The 18,337-nt window shown below is 49.2% G+C and overlaps 1 protein-coding gene across 7 annotated transcripts in view; it reads left to right on the forward strand.

The window, feature by feature from the left end:
• DPF3 (double PHD fingers 3) overlaps window positions 1-18,337 on the forward strand; it is a 303,432-nt gene that overhangs the window by 142,450 nt on the left and 142,645 nt on the right. For 6 of the 7 annotated variants that reach the window (XR_006343955.1, XR_006343956.1, XM_043919911.1 and 3 more), the window contains exon 4: window positions 14,318-14,445. Coding sequence is in view for 5 of the 7 variants with exons in the window: in XM_043919911.1 (XP_043775846.1) it covers window positions 14,318-14,445 (128 nt within the window). In the remaining 2 variants the exon portion in view is untranslated. Of the gene's footprint in view, window positions 1-14,317; window positions 14,446-14,547; window positions 14,898-18,337 lie in introns of those variants that run through there. The other variant, XM_043919914.1, reaches the window with a different exon arrangement.

Consider the following 18,337-nt stretch of genomic DNA (forward strand, 5'->3'; position numbering starts at 1 on the left):
ACAAGAGATCCATCTCAGGTGAATTTGTTCCCTCTCTGGGTAATCAGACCTACTCTTAAGCCTACTAAAAACAAAAACACCCCCCCCCCCCAACAAACCTTGGGCCAAATGTCAGTCATTTTTGTATCCTGTTTTGTGTACCACCAGGCCAGGCCTGGCTCTCAGGATGTGTAGCACCTCACCAGCCTGCAGCTGTAGGTTGTGAGTAAAAATGCCAGGGAAGCATCTGAGAGTCAGTGATAAGGAGCCTCAGGCTTGAACCTCAAAGCATCAGGGCCTGTCCAGAGAACATGAAGCAGCATGACAAAAAAAAAAAAAAAAAAGGTACCATCCTCTTCCTGGAGGCTTCACACGTTTGCCTTTGAATTTTTCACACAAGCCAACATTTCAGAAAAGGTCCCTCACCCAGAGCCTCAGCTTGCCCGTACAGCACCTTTGTGCAAAAGAAGAAAAAGATCCCCTGGCTGGGCAGACATTTATAAATGATGCCCCTTCTGGTGGGTTACCAGGCACGCTCTGGATCTCAGCTCCCTTCTGTCCCCTTGGCAGGTGTCCCTGCATAGGTAACACATGCCACCTCTGAGAGGCTCTGCCATCATCGTTTATAAAATACACAGTCCTCAGCTGAGAGGACCTCTCCCCTTCTATGGGGGGGAATGTCCTCCCAAAGCACAGAATCGACTTGGACAGTATTCCAAAATGACTCTTTCTTGTTTTTATCCCATTTGATTTGGTCTCAAAGAGAGCTGGGTTTTTTTTTTTTTTTTTGGTCTGTACTTTCGAGTGTGACTCAGGGTAGAACCACTGAACAGAGTTCCTGGGGAATTTGCTGCAAATTTCTAGTAGGTGGAGGCAGTCAACTGGGCGGATGGAGGCAGACCTCCCTGGGAATGGGGGGCAGTTGCAGGGAACAGAGATGAGAAGCTGGGGATTTGCTCTCTTTTACACATGGAAGTGGAGCTGGGTCTAACCTGTTTGAAGGTTCATGCACAGTGCCTATCAGTATTTAAAAATCACCTGCCCTTTGACCTACAAATTCTGTGGCTAGAAAATTTTATTCTATAAATAAATAAGGACTCCCAATGGGTAAGGTTGTCCATTGTGGCATTGTTTGTAACAACAGCAGCAAACAGAGAATAGAAACAACCAGTAGGTCTTTTGGCAGGATACTAGTTAAACATAGAATACATTCGTAAAATAGAATAGTATTTTGTCCTTTAAAGGAATGAGTAGGGGGAAGAAAAAAAGAAGGAAAGACATCCAAGCTATATTGTTTAGTGGAAAGAAAAAAGCAGATTGTCCAACATTATGTATAGTCCTCTTTGGGCAAACCTTGCTGAAAATTGATAAGCAATTTGTCCATCCTGGGCTGAATCTCTTTAAATTTATGGAAACTAGAAGACTGAGTTTATGTTGGAAAAAAAATGAATGAGTGACTCAACCACCCTTGGCACCCCTCCACCACCCAGTCCCCATGGCTGCCCATCCTTTCCTCTGTCTTTCCTCCCAGTCTCCTGGTGTGGGTTCTCCTGAGCTCCCCTCGACAGGCTCTCGGGATGCAGTTATGTCTATGATTCTTGGAGCCTCCCTTGGGCTCCACCATCAGCCCGTTGAGTCCTCTGGGGAGAGAGAGACAAAGAGTTCCACTGATTTGTGAGAGATGGGGTATTGGCCTGGAGCGGAATTGTCTCAAAGCATGAGTTTCCTTCCATCTCAGACCTTCCCATGCATGATAAGGAGCTGCCACAAGCAATTTGTCATGCCAGCACCCAGTTTGTCCCTTCTGCCTTCCTTTGTGATCCTGCCTGAGTCCAGCCAGTGGCGGGCAGCTTTCAGCAAAAAAAAAAAAAAAAAAAAAAAAGGCCAGGGTGGAACATGGCTTAGAGTTGTCCTTGATCCCAGGTCTTCAGAGCTGAGAGTTTTGTCAGGAAACCAGGTCAGGGTAAGGGGTGGGGGATCCACTCAGGAAATTTGAGGGACTTTGGAGCAGATCTCAGCCAGGGTTGCAGAACCATCCACTTCTGGTTCAGCCCTACACAGCCCAAAGCTCATCTGTGACATCGCAGGGTGGGGAGTGGGGAGCCGATGGTGGCTGCTGTGAAGTCATTTGTTCTTAGGCTAAATTATACACTGATGGAGTACTCCCCAGGCCTGCTGTCCTCATCCCATCTCCCTTACTGTGAATATGCCATCCTGCCCATGTTTCTTTACTACTTGCTGAAAATAAAAATGTGTCTGTGTGGGGGTGGAATGAGGCTGAGAGCTGGGGCGAACTCTTTGGAATTTGAAAGCATTCTCAGCGTCCCTGGACCTATGTGTTTCTCACGCCTAGCATCATCCCTCCAATCAGTCTTGAATAAACATCTTGCAACCTCCTACTTGCCTGGGCGTCTGAAGGACAACACACACAGCATTATTTCTCTCCGCTGACTGACAATAGAGTTCAGTGTTCTCTGCATCTTGCATTTGGCTGCAGGGGCAAATGCAAGGTGTTTCATGGTGCAGCCATCACAGTTCAGGCAATGTGAAGACGGGCAGGGGCCTGGTGCCAGGGAGGGGCCTTCCCTGGACCATTGCCCCCAAGAATGGAGCTCTGTCCTTGCGAAGGGGAAGCTAAGCTGGCAAGAGAGAAAGGTGGATAGTAAATATCCATCAGAAGGCCCTGAAGAGTGGGGCAGATGTTGGGCAAAAGCCAGCTGATTAAGAAAGAGCCTTTAACTTCACTTTTTTTTTTTTGAATAAGGATAAAGGGCTGGGAGCAAACTTATGTCCTTCTGGGTTAAATGCTCAGATAGTTTGCTTAGATCAGTTTAACGTCTTCTCATTCCAGACCTTTAGATCTCTGTGGTCTAGGACAGGCTTTGTTTTAGAGGTTGGGACACTGTGGCATGGAATTAGGCAGTGAATTTCCCAAGGGGCATCTGTGGTGAAGCCAAGGAAAGGAACCTGTGGGGGAACCTGTTGGAACTGGTGCCATGTTGCTCTAGGACTCAACACGCACATCCATCCTGGGGTCTCAGCAGGGCTCCTGGAATGTACCTGAGGCCTTGCCAGGCTCCTTCTGCTCCAGGACCCTTGGGGACCAGCATATCTCTTTCAGATTCCAAGGGTGATGGGAAGGAAGGCAGCCAGGAAGAGGGTTCTGGTTCTTTCTCTTGGGTTTTTTTTTTTTTTGGCTGCTGTTCAATGACTGGGCGTGATTGACCAGGATAATCACCACCTCCCCCACATGTTATTGAGGGAACATGAATGGTTGGGCAGAAACCCTTGGGGGATGGTAGTTGAAGGTACGGCTCAAAGGGGAGTGTGCCATAGCCGGCCACCAAGCAAGTCCCAGGGACCCTTGGAGGGGTGCCTCCCAGGCCTGAGTCCAGGCCTGAGTCCTGCCTGCGGGGGCAGCGATGGAGTGGCCTGCTTCGCCAGCCTAGGGTGCTGTCCCTGCCGCACCGAACTGCCAGAACTCTACAGATGGGAGCGGGCCGCGGCCAACTTCCCCAGCTTTTGAAAATCCTGCATCTTAATTAGTTCCCTACTGCTTTTGTACATGGCCCACATTTTAATAGTCTCCGGGCTTCTTCCACCATTTGCTCTCTGATGTTCGGCTCGATTTCTCTTCTCCTCAAGACAGTCCCTCCGACTCCTCCGGCACCCTCCCAGCCCGGGAGCAACTTACGGAACGCTGATGTGCCAAGCATGTAGCCTGAGATTGATGAGCCTGTCAGCTGGCTCCCTCTGGCCCCCCACCCCACCCCTGCCTCCCCCTCTCCTCCTCACAGGGATGAGCTGGTGGAGTGGGGGGGCGGTGGGTGAGATGGGGGAACGCAAGGGAAGGGACCCGTAGAGCCCCCAGCCAGGTGTGAGCCAACAGACAACGTGACCTTCTCCCGTCTGCAGAGGAGTCCGGCTGTGTCCTTCCGAGGGGGGAAGGACGCTGGGCTCCCCACCCCATCTGTCAGTGCTTATCTGTCCCTGCGCGGGGGGTTGCCTGAGCGTGGTACGACCGGGAGAATGGATGCCTTCAAGTGAATCGGGGGAAATGACCAGTCATTTATCTCTTTCCTGCAGTGTCAAGAGCTGCAGCCATCCATTCTGGAGGCCGGCAACAGCAGCTTCTTCAGCTCGTTGGCCTCGTGAGCTGGAGAGAGGTGGGCAGGCCTCTCCAGCCCCTGCTTCGTGCCCTCCTGGCAGCCTGGGGACAGGCGCCGGGTCTGGGGGAAGGGGCCTGGGCCTCTGGCACTGTTCTGCAGGGCTCTGGGAGCCAGGGCTGGCCCAGGAATTGGGCAGCCACTGGGAGCTGGCTGGGCTGTGTGCACAGTGGCTACAGGGATTGCATGACTGGATTTTGCAGTTGGGCTTGGCGGAGCCACGTTTAGAACATAGCTTGTGAGACTGTCACCCTGCTATACCAGGGCCTGTACACTTGTATCTCTCCCTCCTGGAATGTGCACAGTTTGAGTTCAGAGGCCCATTCTATACTTCATCTGTATCCCCAAACACCCAGTACCCGACTTGGCACATAGTAGGTGGACAGCAAAGATTTATTAAAAGGATGAAGGAAAGAAAAGGGCCTCCTGGTCTCTGATCTTGAGCTTGAAGAACGTGGCTTAGCTCTCATCATGCCCCTTGCACAGAGGAGGGAGCTTGAGTGGGCGAAGGGGAGCCTTTAGAGCTGAGCTGGCCTTCCCGTCCACTGCCCAGCCTGGCCTGGGCTGGGTTGGGGGTGCCTGTCCTGGCTTTACCATCTTGCCTGTCTTTGGTTTGAGCTCACAGCGGGGCCTTCAGTATGTCGAACAGCTGGAGAAAAGGACTCCAACAGGAATCACAAGACCTGGGTTCAAGTCCCGACCCCTCCACCCCTGGCTGTGTGATTTTGAGCCGTCATCTAATCCCTTTAGCCTTGATTCTCCATCTGTGAAATGTGTATCATGGCAGCTGCTCTGCTTGTTTGCTGGGATTTTTCCGAGAGCCCCGCTGGAAGGTGGGGCTGGAGGGCTTGGCAGATGTGAAGAGACGCCGCTGAGGCCACCCCACGTAGTGCTGCTGTGTGGGCTGAGGAGGGCCTCAGCTGATGCTGTTCCTGTCCCCAGCGCGTGCTCACTGCAGGCAGCTCACCGCCCAGCTGGCAGAGTGTGTGCCGTGTGGCCAAAATGGGAACACATTCTGCCTTACAGTCTTTAAAAGCCCAAGGCTAGCACCTTCTGTCCTAAGAAGACCCGGCATCTGGCTATGGGATCTGCCTTTCCCAGAACCACAGCTTGCCCAAGCTCACCCCTGTGTCCCAGGACTCGGTCCTCTGGCATCCGCTGCGGGGAGCACAGAGATAAACTTGGAAGGCTTCCTCTCTGTTTTACAAACACCTGTCACCCCACGGCGCTAGGCTGGGCCTGCCTGGCTGGGTCTTTTCTCTTGCCCTTGGCCTAGGCCAATCTGCCTTCTCTGAGAACTGCTCCTCTGTGGACTTGCCCTGGTGTGGCTTCATTTCTTTGCCCCTTGGCACTGGGCACCCATTCTCCACACCTGGCCTCTATCCTGATTCACCGTGTGGGGATGTTCCCTGTCAGGGGCTGGGAGACTGCCCTCTGGATGTATCTAGCCACCAGGATGTGGGCACCATGAGGACAGGGCCCTTTCCTAAGCACTGGCTCATGGGTGGTCCCCTCACTTCTACCTTCCTTCAGTTAATTTCAGAATGACCCTATTGAAATATAGACATCATATTGTCACACTTTGCTCGTGTGACAGTGTCTTCATTGCTATTTTGTCTTCAGAAGCTATTGTTGTTCAGTTGCTCAGTTGTGTCTGACTCTTTGTGACCCCATGGACTGCAGCACGCCAGGCTTCCCTGTCTTTCACTCTCTCCTGGAGTTTGCTCAAACTTATGTCCATTGAGTCAGTGATGCCATCCAACCATCTCATCCTCTGTTGTCCCCTTCTCTTCCTGCCCTCAATCTTTCCCAGCATCAGAGTCATTTCCTATGAGTCAGCTCTTTGCATCAGGTGGCCAAAGTACTGGCGCTTCAGCGTCAGTCCTTCCAATGAATATTCAGGGTTGATTTCCTTTAGGGTTGACTTGTTTGATCTCCTTGCAGTCCAAGGGAATAAGCATTCTTGCAGAGGCCTACACAGCCCTTCAAGGTCCCAACACTCTCTGAACTGGGCTCCTGCTCTCCCCCTGGCTCACTGTGCTCTGGGCAGACAGACCCCAGCTTCAGAGCCTTTTTGCGCTGGCTCCTTTGCCTAGAACATCCTTTCCTGATGAGCAGTGTGGCCCCCTCCCTGCTCCTTCAGGTTAGTGCTTTCCAGACCACATCTAAACATGGACCCACCCTCCCATCACTCCTGATGTTCCAGATTCCCCTATCGCTGTCCCCCCCACCCCCTCTTTGTTTATCTCCAAAGCAATGATTACCATCTGCCATTCTATGGGTCTTGTTTATTTTCTGTCTTGTTTCTATGCACTAGAATATAACTTCTACGAGGGCAAGAATTTCTCTCTCTTGTTCATAGCTGTGTCCTCGGCACCTAGGACAGAGCCTGGTACCCAGTAAATGCTCCATAATTACTTGTCAAATGAATGAGTAGAGCACAGGCTCATCCATGTGATTCTGCTGTGGTCTCCAAATCTTCCGTATGCATCCCCCTTTCGCACTCCCACCCCCCAAACTGGAGCAGCATCTTAGCTCCGAGCCGAGTCCCACCCTCAGCCTCCTCTGTCCTCTGCTCCATACTTGGCTTCTTCACTTCCATTCCCCCTGGGCCCATGTCCAGGTGGGGGGAGCTGTGTCTCATCACATCTGATGGTCTGAGTGTGTTAGAAGGGGAGGAGTTTTGCTTAGAAGTGCAAGAGAGGGAGACTTTAGGAGGTGAAAAAGAGGGGCTCCCATGAATTGAGCATCTCCCTGTGCAGACACTCTATGTCCGTGACCTCATACAGCCCCATAACAACACTGGGAAGTGGATTTTGTTCTGCAGATGAGGAGAGCAAGGCCAAGTGTGCGGTGCAGGGTACGAGACCCGAGATTTCACCCCAGATGGCTTGCACTTTCCAGTAATCAGTATTCCCTTGAACCATTTCATCACTCCATCCATTCCCGCTGTCCTTCCCCTCCCTCACCTTCCTGCTAAGTTGTATCAACTTGGTTGGTCCACTAACCAGCAGAGTGGTGAGCTTCCTTCAACAGTGTGGGTGCTTCCTGTGTCTCAGAGGTGGGAGATTGGTTATCTGTGGTGCTGACCTCTGGGTGCTGCTTCCAGGGGCTCATCCTTGCATGTTGGCAATGGGTGAGTGGGTTGGCAGAGCAGAGGGTGGGGACCACAGGCCTTCTGGGGGACATGATCAGCCCTCCTATGGCGTGGCTATCCTGGGCCTCTAGAACAATTGGTAACAAGGACCTGCAGGGCGCAGCCTGGGTGATGGGTCCTCATTGTGAACCTCATCTATTTTGAGCTTTATGAATCACAAAGCAGGGAGTCAAATGCAGCCAAGAAAACGGCACCCCTGAGGAATGAGCAGATGGATTCCGGGGGCCCATCACCATCTCAGGAAATCAGGGCTTCAGTCCCCACCAGTCTCCTCCCCCATGGGGTGAGTGATAGCAATCCCCTCCTCCTCCTTCCCTGTGAGCCTGAGAGTCTGGTGGGCATAAATGAAATAATGATTCTTAAGCATTTTGCTCCTTTATAAATGCAAGGAAATGTGATGAGCTTAACTCCTCAAAATAATAAGCAACCAGAATAGAAGACTGCACATTTGTATTTTTTACAGAAAACTAGAGTCAGGTGGGGGAAAAAAAAATCTGAGCACTCATGATGTAGCAGGAGGACTGTCTGCCATTGTCTGTGGGATTTCTCCCTCCTTTGCACCATGGCTCTATCTCCAGGCTCCTGCGTCAGAGAGAGCCTGTGATGGATGGATGGATGGATGTGGCTTGTCGGGGTGTTTCACCACGATTTCCCTTGGGGCAGCCTGTCTGTCGGCAGAGCACAGCCTCCCCAAAGATGGTATCTCTTGCAAACTCGACAGCTAACAGACAGCTCCCCTCTTTGTATATTTCCCCAAAGAAGAACTGTCTTAATCTGTTTTTTATATGGCATATTTTATTATAATCCATATATGACTTTCAGGTTCCCAGTCCTCCATCCCGAGCCAAAAAAAATGCACGAGGAGTCAGAGGCTCCATGAGTCCGTGACATCCAAGCGTTTGCATTTTTAAATGACCTGGGATTTAATTACTCACCATGCTCCCGTGTTGCACTTTCGGGTTCGTCTTGCCTGCATCCTGTTAATGAGCTTAGTGGCTCCAACAACCCAGTGGAAGCCTTGCATTTGGTGCGTTGGGTGGCAGGCTTGGGGCACCTATGGCAAAAGTCTGTGGCTTTGATCTTTACCCGAGAGGATGGCTGCCCCGTCCACAGCCCTGGAGAGAAGTCATTGCTGTTCACTGGTGACTTTTTTGTTTTGTTTTGCTTTTATTTGTTCTTTTCTTTCTTTTTCTTTTTTAAAAAGACTTCTATGCTTCAATCCTTGTTTGTCTAAGAGGTTTTTTCTTATTTGGAAACTGATTTGCTTCGGTTCGCACAGAAGCTGTCTCTGGTGTGATGGATCGTGCTGGAAGTCACCCAAGGAGTATCTCTGTTCCCAATTAGAAGTGGAGGCAAAGCAGCGTATGGGGGCCCGGGGAGGCGGCTGGCTTGGGTGACAGCTGCTGCCGCTCTGGAGAGAGTAACGATCCGTGGGTTTATATCCATGTGTATAAAATCAGGCTAATTTAAAGATGAATTATGTGTGTGTGTTTTAGACCATTTTCTTTTAATGTTAAGTGTTGGATGGCTCCTGTCAGGTTATGTGGTCCCCATATTTGTGCAAGGATCAAAATGAATACACTTTTAAAAAATTGTTAAACCCTATATCCAGATGAACTGTATTAGAATAAAACTGAATCAATGACGTCCCTACGGGCTCCATAGGGAGCGTGTCTAGGATGTGCATTGTGCAAGAGCTTGGACCTGTTACCTTATTTTGCCTTCACGCTGGGACCTCCTGTGGTCCAGAGGCAGGGAATGTACCCTCTGCTGCCTTATGGGGAGGGCACTGTTTAGCCTGTCACGCTGACCTTGCGGGCTTTACCCATAGTGCTTTGAAACCAGAGTTTGCCAGGGGTCAGCTAGAATGCTGTTTGGGAATGACTCTCAGAAGGGTATCAGGTAGACAATGCTAAGAACTGTATTTAAAATGTCCTCCCAGTTTTGAGAAGCAAAATTTTAGCAAATGTTGCTTTTAATGCTATAAACCCGTAGTGTTTCATAGGGTAACCACCAGTCCCGTGTGGCCATGGGACCCTTGAAATGTGGCCAATCTGTATTGAGTTGTGCTGAAACTGTAAAATGCACACTAGATTTCCAAGATTTAATGTGAATGAAATAATGTAAACTATCATGGTAATTTAAAAATATGGATTACATGTTGAAGTGATAATGTTTTGGATACATTGGGTTAGATAAAATGTATGTCAAGACTAATTGTACCTATTGCTCTTTGCTTTTATAAATGTGGCTACTAGAAAATTTAGAATTACATGAATGGCTTGCATTATATTTCTGTTTGACTGTGTTGCTGTGCCATTTAGTCAGAATCATTCAAACTTCAATGATGATAACACATAGCATTTATAAGACACTTAGAACACCCCAGGCTCTTTACATATATGATCTAATTTTGAATCTTAAGTTGTTTTTTTTTATTTTGAGCCCCCATTATTATTATTATTTTTAAATTTATTATTTTACTTTACAATATTGTATTGGTTTTGCCATACACTGACATGAATCCACCATGGGTGTATGTGTGATCCCCATCCTGAACCCCCCTCCCACTTCCCTCCCCATCCCATCCCTCTGGGTCATCCCAGTGCACCAGCCCTGAGCACCCTGTCTCATACATTGAACCTGGACTGGCAATTCATTTCACATATGATAATTTACATCTTTCAATGCCATTCTCCCATATCATCCCATCCTCGCCCTCTCCCACAGAGTCCGAAAGACTGTTCAATACATCTGTGTCTCTGGAATCTTAAGTTTTAAATAGGAAAAGGGTGAAGTAAAAATTGATAGCCTCTTTTCCCCACTGTTTCCCATACTAGTTTTTGTGGGGATCTTTTCAGAGTTTCTTTATGGGGTGTATTACCACATTTAATTCTCATGCTAACACTATGAAATAGATATTATGATAATTCCCATTTAACATGTAAGGAAACAGAGACTTAGAGGTTGAAGTAACCAGCTTGTGGTCCTTTAGCTAAAACATGGCAAGGCCAGGGATTGACTTCAGGGGTTTCTGAACGCAGAACATCTATGAGCCGATTAAATACTTTGGAAAATTTCTCTGTGACCCTGGGAATGTCTCTATGTCTTTCTGGGCCTCACATTTCTCATGAAGTGACTGGACTCTGGATGCTGTTGGGGAGCTCTTCTAGCTCTTCAAATGTAGGAGAGCCCAGTCAACTCTTCCCATTTTGCTTCTTTTCTCCCTCTTGCTTCTGACCTTGCGCCCATCTCAGAGGGCCAGGACCAGAGGACCAAGAGGGTGGATCAAATGATCAGAAAGCAGGATGGAGGAATAGTTAGCAGGGGAGGAAGAAGGAGCAGGGGGAGGAGGAAGAGAAAGTTTACCAGTGATGGAAAATTCTCTATGAGTTCAGTACTGTTGTGCTGAGTGAATACCCCATAGAGATGTTCACATAGAACACAGTCTAAGACCTTGACACAGACCTGCCCTCGGCCTCAGCAAAGGTCTGCCTTTTATCTTGAAATATGAAAACTGTGAAGAGGGTCTAGGAATGCAGTGAACATGCACAAAGGTTTGGAAAAAGACTTTTCATGGAAGGACCAAATCGAGGCAGGGTGAAGTTCATACGGACTAGCGATTAGGTGAATGGGTTCTGAGGCAGACTGGGGTTAAAGCAGGATTTTGCCCCTGACCAGCTTTCTGATACTGGGCAAGTTCTAAGTCTCCCTAAGCTGCAGCATCCTTATCTTGAAATGGGATGATAACTGTACTCACCTCTTGGGTAGTGGTGGGGATTAAGTGATACACAGCAGTAACAGCTGACAGTCTGAGTGTTTACTACCTACCAGGCATTTTGCTACATGTAGATTGTGTTTTTATCTTCCCTTGTAGTTCAGTTGATAAAGAGTCTGCCTGCAATGCAGGAGCCCCGGGTTCAATCCCTGGGTCAGGAAGATCCCTTGGAGAAGGAAATGGCAACCCACTCCAGTATTCTTGCCTGGAGAATCCCATGGACAGAGGAGCCTGGCAGGCTACAGTCCATGGGGTCACAAGAGTGGACACGACTGAGCGACTAAACCACCACCACCAGGCATTCTGCGTGTACATAAACACATCAGTGCTCACTGGGGCTGAGCCTGCAAACTACTACTAATACAATGAGTGGGGCTCTCATCACCATTTTTACTGTGTCTGGGAAAGATCCTTTGGCTGCATTCTTGTCCTGCTGAGTGGCTCCCGGTGAAGTTACTTAACTTTTCTGAGCCTCGGGTGACTCGTTTATAAAATGAGATAATTAAAGCAGATGATCTGTAAGGCCTTCTCAACTGTAAAATACTGTGCAGTTCTGGAAATAGAATTTATTTAGTGTTGAGAAGGCTGAGGGGGATACTAAAATATGAACTTCACATATATATATAAATGTATATATGATTCTTATAAGTTTGAAGGATGGTGAACAGCTGTTCTCTTTTGGCTGAGGACAGGGCATGAGGCAACACATTTTAATTGTTTGAGATTAGACGTTTGGAAGCCTTTCCTGACTTGTGAGAAAGACTAATGTGTCATTGGAGCAGACTCTAGAGCTGCACACTTTGAACTCATCAAGGCAGACGGTTGGCTATTTTTCTGACACTGAGACGTAACTTCATCACACAGGCCTTCCCTGAAGCCTTGATCTTAAATAGATACCCCACCCCACACTGCCCCCAGCACCATATTCTTCCTTCACATTTCACCCTGTTGTTTTCCTCCATAGCACTCATGACCCTTTGCATATTTAATTTGTACTTAGCGCTTTATGTCTGTCCTTTTAGATTGTAAACCATGTAAAAGCTGGATTGCTCATTATTTGGTTCATCTCCTGTGAACCTGAAGTGATTGGCACATAGCAGGTGCTCAGTAAATATTTGCAGAATGGATAGATGGGTGAATGAGTTTCAGGGTGGTTGGCTTGGCGGTAGTGCTTCTTGATAGAAGTGAACCCTCTGCTTGCCTTTTTTGGTAAGAAAAATGCCAAAGACCTTACCTTTCAAGAATATTATATAATATTACATATATAAGTATATTATATCATATACTGTTTCTCTTTCCCATCATCATCTCCTGGGGTCTGGTCACACGTGCGTGTGAGTTTCTTCAGGTTTGATTGGCTGCCCGAGCGCCCTTCCCTGTGGGCTGGTCGGCCTGCATCTGGTTCTAGTGGAGGAGACAGAAGGGGTAGGTGAAGTTTCATTTGAGGGAAAATAAAGCCCAAGGGCTTCCCTGGTGGCTCAGACGGTAAAGAGTCTGCCTGCAGTTTGGGAGACCTGGGTTCCATCCTTGGGTCGGGAAGATCCTCTGGAGGAGGGCATGACAACCCACTCCAGTATTCTTGCTGGAGAATTCCCATGGACAGAGGATCCTGGCAGGCTACAGTCCATCGGGGTCACAGAGAGTTGGACATGGCTGAGCGACTAAGTACACCCATACAAAGCCCAATGGAACATGGCTTGGTTGTCCTAGTTATTTCCATTTGCTCCCCCAGATCTGCTTTTTGTTGTTCTTTGCACCGCCCTGTGCCCCTGGAAGTTGACCTCAGTGGCTTTATCAGTGAGGTTCCCTTGCCCTCTGGCTTCCGGTTGAGGTTGGCCAATGGGAGGACAGAGCAGGAAGACGAGGGAAGGAGACAGAGGTTGGGCGTGTGTGCCTGGGTTCTCTGGCCCACGGGCTCATAGGACTCCTACACGAGAGCTTGCCCAGGCTCTCTCCAGGTCTTGCAAACATGCTCTCTCTGTCCCTCCAGGCACAGCAATGCTCATAACTCCCTACCATTAACTCCCCTGGGTGCTTCCCCATTCCTTGTCCCCTCATTCCTGTCTGCTCTTCTGTGAATAGTCCCCACACTGGACTCCATACAGATGGGCCATTCATTCCCCTGACCATTTTCTGGGGCACCTCACCCTTGTGGCCTTGCCCCATCTCTCCTGATAGAGGGTTGGGACCATGCATCTAATTGCAGGGTCTGGGGGTATGAGGTACAGGGTCTAAAGAGAGGGTTGGAGGGATATTTTGTAGTCAGTCTGAATGTGATCACCTGTTCTGAGGTTTCTGTTTTTAATGAAACAACAACAACAATAAAACTGACCAAAAGACCTCCACCCATCCTCTAGGTAGGAGATGGGAGGACTTCTTGAGAAAGGGGGTTCAGTGTCTCTCTCTGGTTTCTCTCATGGGCAGGGCCGGCTCTGGTTGCCACTGCTCAGGTGGCCCCATGACCTCCAGCCCCAGGAAACCAATCAAACTCTGATGTCTTCAGAACACACGGCCCGACGTGTGGGCACTGCAGCTCCTGGCTGCTGATTGGCGGCCTGTTAGGCATCTGCTCTTTCATTCTGTTTCTTCCCTGGGCTTCAGAGGCCTTTACTTCCCCGGTGAGTTGATTAGAACAGCCTCTCTGAGGTTGAAATAGCTTTTCACAGAGCAGACTGGAGCTGGGCAGCCAGCATGGCCGCGAGGAGGTCATGGAGTTGACAGATGAGAGTTGGCATGGAGAGAGAGGATAATAAGACTTGAGGCCAACACTGGTGCACTGCTTGAGAGTTTTCAAAGTGCTTCAATGTGAAGGAACACATTTATGCTCCACAAAATGGCCTGGTGGGGGGGCTGGGCATTGTCACCCTCACTTTGTAGATGTGCAAAGAAGGGCTGGGGGGGTGGTCCTTGAATGTCTCGTCCAAAGTCACAGGGTCGGAGAGTGGCGGAAGCAAGAGAGAGACCCTGCCCGTCTGACCCTGTGTCCATCAGGTGTCCCTCCTACCCAGCCTCCACTGTCTCTGAGGGAGCAGGCAGGGGTGGGCTCTGGCTTGGAGACTGGGAACTGGAGATGGAAAAGCCGGACCCGACTCCAGTGTTTGCGTTCGGCCAGGAGGAGAGCACGCAGGCCGTCTCAAGTCCTTCTCAGATGCTGCGGTTCCTGCTTGCCCTCAAGGGCCCCCCTGGCTCCTGTCCCTCCTGTCCTGAGTGGGCTGACGCTGCTTTTCTGTTTTTCAGAAGTGGAGCTGCCCCTGAAGAAGGATGGGTTCACCTCAGAAAGCACCACCCTGGAAGCCTTGCTCCGCGGTGAGGGGGTGGAGAAGAAGGTGGATGCCAGGGAGGAGGAGAACATCCAGGAAATACAGGTATTTCTGTGCTTGTGGGGTAGCTGGTTGGGGAGGCGGTGACCCCGAGCATCACCACCCTGCCTCCAGAACTGCAGTCCCAAGTTGGGGCCTCCTCTCCAGGGCCAGGACTGCGTCCCTACTGCCCCGAGGCTCCATTGCTGGGAAGCTGGCCTCCCCGTTCATCCACTCAAAATGGACTTTGGGAGCCTGTGTGTGCCAGGCACTGTGCTAGGCCCTGGGGACACAGGAGTGAGCAAGACTGACCCAGTCCTCACCCTGGCGGGGTGCCAGCAGCAGAAAGCTTGGTTGTACAGGAGCCAGCCTCCCAGGGAGTTCCCCCCCAACCCCTGCCTCACGCCCCATCCTCCCCCGCTCTAGTTCACTGGCCGCCTTGTCCTTCCCCCGCCCTGCCACTCCTCCTTCAAGGCCAGTTTAGAGGTCACCCGCCCCCTGCCAGGGGGGTTTGGTGGCTTCTGTCCCCATGTGTCCACCACCCTCTGTGCACAGCCCGGCTAAGGCTGTCACCAGGCAGGTCACCATGCAGCATTATAATGGTGCACTCTGTTCTTCTTTATGTTTCTTGAGTCTCCATTGTTGGCATGTTGGAATAATATTAATTAATACAAATATGAAATACCAGTTTTTAATAATTAAGCATAATGAGATTATTAAAATTAAATCATGTTTATGCTTTACATTAAAATTTTATATTTTATGCTGTACACATATATGGCTATAAAATTACATCTTTATTATTAATTTCGCATTCAATTTAATATTTATGTACTAATTTATTAGCATGGTAATTAAATGACTACCAGTTACATGTTTAGTTTGCTTTGTAAGTACCACCAGCGTGGGGATTCTGTCCAGTTGGGGATGGGGCCGTTGTGTTCACCATTGAACCCTTGGGGTCTTGCATGAGTCCAGCAGAGTCAGGTCACAATAAAGGCATTGAATGAGTCCATGTACGTGGCCTCCTCTGCCATTCCTGCCTTCAGATAAATATGTGCTAAGTCGCTTCAGTTGTGTCCGAATCTTTGCAGACCCCATGGTCTATGGCCTGCCAGGCTCCTCTGTCCATGGGATTCTCCAGGCAAGAACACTGGAGTGAATTGCCGTTTCCTTCTCCAGGGGATCTTCCAGCCTCAGGGATCAAATCCGTGTCTTAAGTCTTCGGCAGTGGCAGACAGGTTCTTTACCACTAGCGCCACCTGGGAAGCCCCAAAAGAGAACAGGCTCTGTTCTATCTAGAGCCTGAGCAATTAATCACCAGGCTCCTCTGTCCATGGAATTCTCCAGGCAAGAATACTGGATGGTCGAGTCTCTTCTGTTTGGTCGTCACAGCACGGCTTCTCAGAGTTACAGCCCTAGTAGAGATCTTTATTGATGCAAACCTTTATTTGTCTGACACACCTTGGAGTCGTCTTCGACCCCTTTCTCCCACACCCAGTATCCGTTCATCAGGTATCCTGTCCACGGCTCCCTTAACGCAAATCCAGAGGGTAGCTCTTCTCCCCATACATCCTGCTGCTGCCCTTGTCCACGCTCTCACATCTCCCATCTGAACTGTTGCTGTTGGTTTCTGAGTAGTCCCCTGCTGATGACTGACAGGGGGCTTTCCCTGTGAGCAGAGCCCTGCACTGGTCCCTGTTCTCCGGAGTAAAAGTCATGTCCTCTCCCCTCCCTCTGACTTGCTGCTTCCTCTTCCAGGCTCACTCGGCTCCAGGCACCCCGATCGTTTGCCACTCACTCTTACACCAGGCACGCTCCACCTCTGGCCGTGCTCTGGCTGCTTCCTCTGCCTGCAAAGTCCTCTCCCCAGACATCTGCTCGGCTCTCACCCTCACCTTCTTCAAGTTCATTCCCCGTCTCTTCTGCTCTGTGAAGCCTCCCCTGACCGCTGAATGTAATACCACATCCTGTGTCCTGCCCACCCACCAGCAGTCCCCGTTCTCTTACTCTGCTTTCCTTTTCTTTTTCCCCGTAGGTTTTATCATCTAACATAACTTATAATTTACTAACTCATTATCCTATTGTTTGTTTTCTGTTTTTGTTTCCGATAGAATGTAAACTCTTCGAGGGCAGAAATCTCTTGTCTATCTTATTTGCACCTCTTTTGTATCGCAAAGCCTAAACAGTGTCTGGCACATAGTAGTTCAATTCAGTTCAGTTCAGTCGCTCAGTCGTGTCTGACTCTTTGCGACCCCATGGACTGCAGTAGACACACAATAAATATTCATTGGGTGGATGCACAAGTGAACAGATTCCTGTGAGTTGCCATCCCCAGTCCATCCTCTCTTCATGTCCTGCTTTGATAGCTGACCTTTCATCCCCAAACACAACTCTGCTTGTACCACACCCTTGTTTAAAAAGCTCGACCTAACACGCTTTTGTTTCCTGCTAAGTAAATGCAAAATGATGAGTGTGATCTTCTCGGGCCTCCTCTCTCGGCTCCTAACCTAGTTTTCAGGCTTATTTCCCACGATTCCTTTACTCCCTCTGTTCTCCAGCCTTCTTCCCTCCATGCCTTTGGTCATGCTGTGCCCTTTATCTGGTGAACCTTTTCTTCCATCCCACGTGTACAAATTCCTCCCATCTATTAGGCTCGGCCCCAATAGCACCTTCCCCGTGAAGCCTTTCTTGATCACACCCACCCCCTAGTTCTCTTTTTACCCCTGGCATTTAGAGCACCTAGTATTTTCTTTTTCTTCTTTTTTTGCTCTTCATGTATTATACCCCATTTTTTTGACTTTTAGGTCTTTGAAGTCACTGTCTGTCCCATCTGTAATGCCGGTTAAGAGTATTTTTGCGCAGTTAGTGTAATTTGACCAAGTCAGTGAGGGTGACAGAACCATTATCCAGAAGTCTTGATGTCCAGTGATAGGCAACCTTTTCCTTTTCGAGCTGGAGATGAGTGTGAGTCCTTCTCGGGCAGCATCAGGCCAGTGTGAGGTTGTCCTTGTTGAATCATCATCATCGCCCTCATCCCTGTTGTAAACTGAAGGTCTACTGTGTGCAGAGCATGGGGCTGCCATCCGCTGTGCTAGAAGCCAAAACCAGGACCAAAAGCCAGATGAGTGTACATGTTTTTATTGACTTTGTTTATTAAAATAAAGTATGCCTGTAGCAAATGGACTGTTTTGTTCATTTTCCTTTCATTCATTCATTCCACCAAAATTTATTGAGGGCCTCCTTTGAGCAGGCCTTGTGCTGGGTTCTGGGGAAACGATGAAACCAAGGAGAGACCTGTCCCCACCTCTCATGCTTATATTCTAGTGTGGCGTATAGATGGAAAGCAAGTAAACAGGTCAAATAGCTGCCTTTCAGGATAAGTGCCATGAAAAGAACAGAGTGCAGAGGCTCAGTCTAAGAGGAGGGACAGATTCTAGGTGGTGTCCTAAGGGAGACAAGGGCTATCCCCCAGTACTGTGAGAGGAGAAGCTGTCAGCAGAGCGAGGGACCTGGGGAAGGGCTTTCCGGGTGGAGGAATGGTGCTCTTGAAGTTCTCATGATAGATCTGAGCTCATTGCATTGAAAGAACAGAGGCTGGTGTGCCTGGAGCAGGGTTCCAGGGAGGGAAGGGCCCAGGATGGGGCTGGAGAGGTGGGCAAGGCCAGACCTAGAGGAGACTCATGATTTCATGGGACATGAAAAAGCAAGCCATTCAAGTGGTTTTCACCAGGGCAGTGAATTTGTGTTTCCTGAAGACCTGTCTGGCTGCTGTGTGGAAAGAAGACTGGATGCAGGCCTGCAGTGGAAGAAGGGAAATCAGCTAGGAGAATTTTGCACTGTTCCAACTAGTGATACTAGAGTCTTTAAAGAAGAATTCCTCTGAAATGCAAAACAACAACAACAAAAAATTCCTCCTTTTTAAAAAAAGCCAAAAAGCACAATCACAATCATTATC

The sequence above is a fragment of the Cervus elaphus genome, chromosome 12 (genome assembly GCF_910594005.1).
Source record: "Cervus elaphus chromosome 12, mCerEla1.1, whole genome shotgun sequence".
In the NCBI taxonomy this organism is placed as follows: Eukaryota; Metazoa; Chordata; class Mammalia; order Artiodactyla; family Cervidae; genus Cervus; species Cervus elaphus.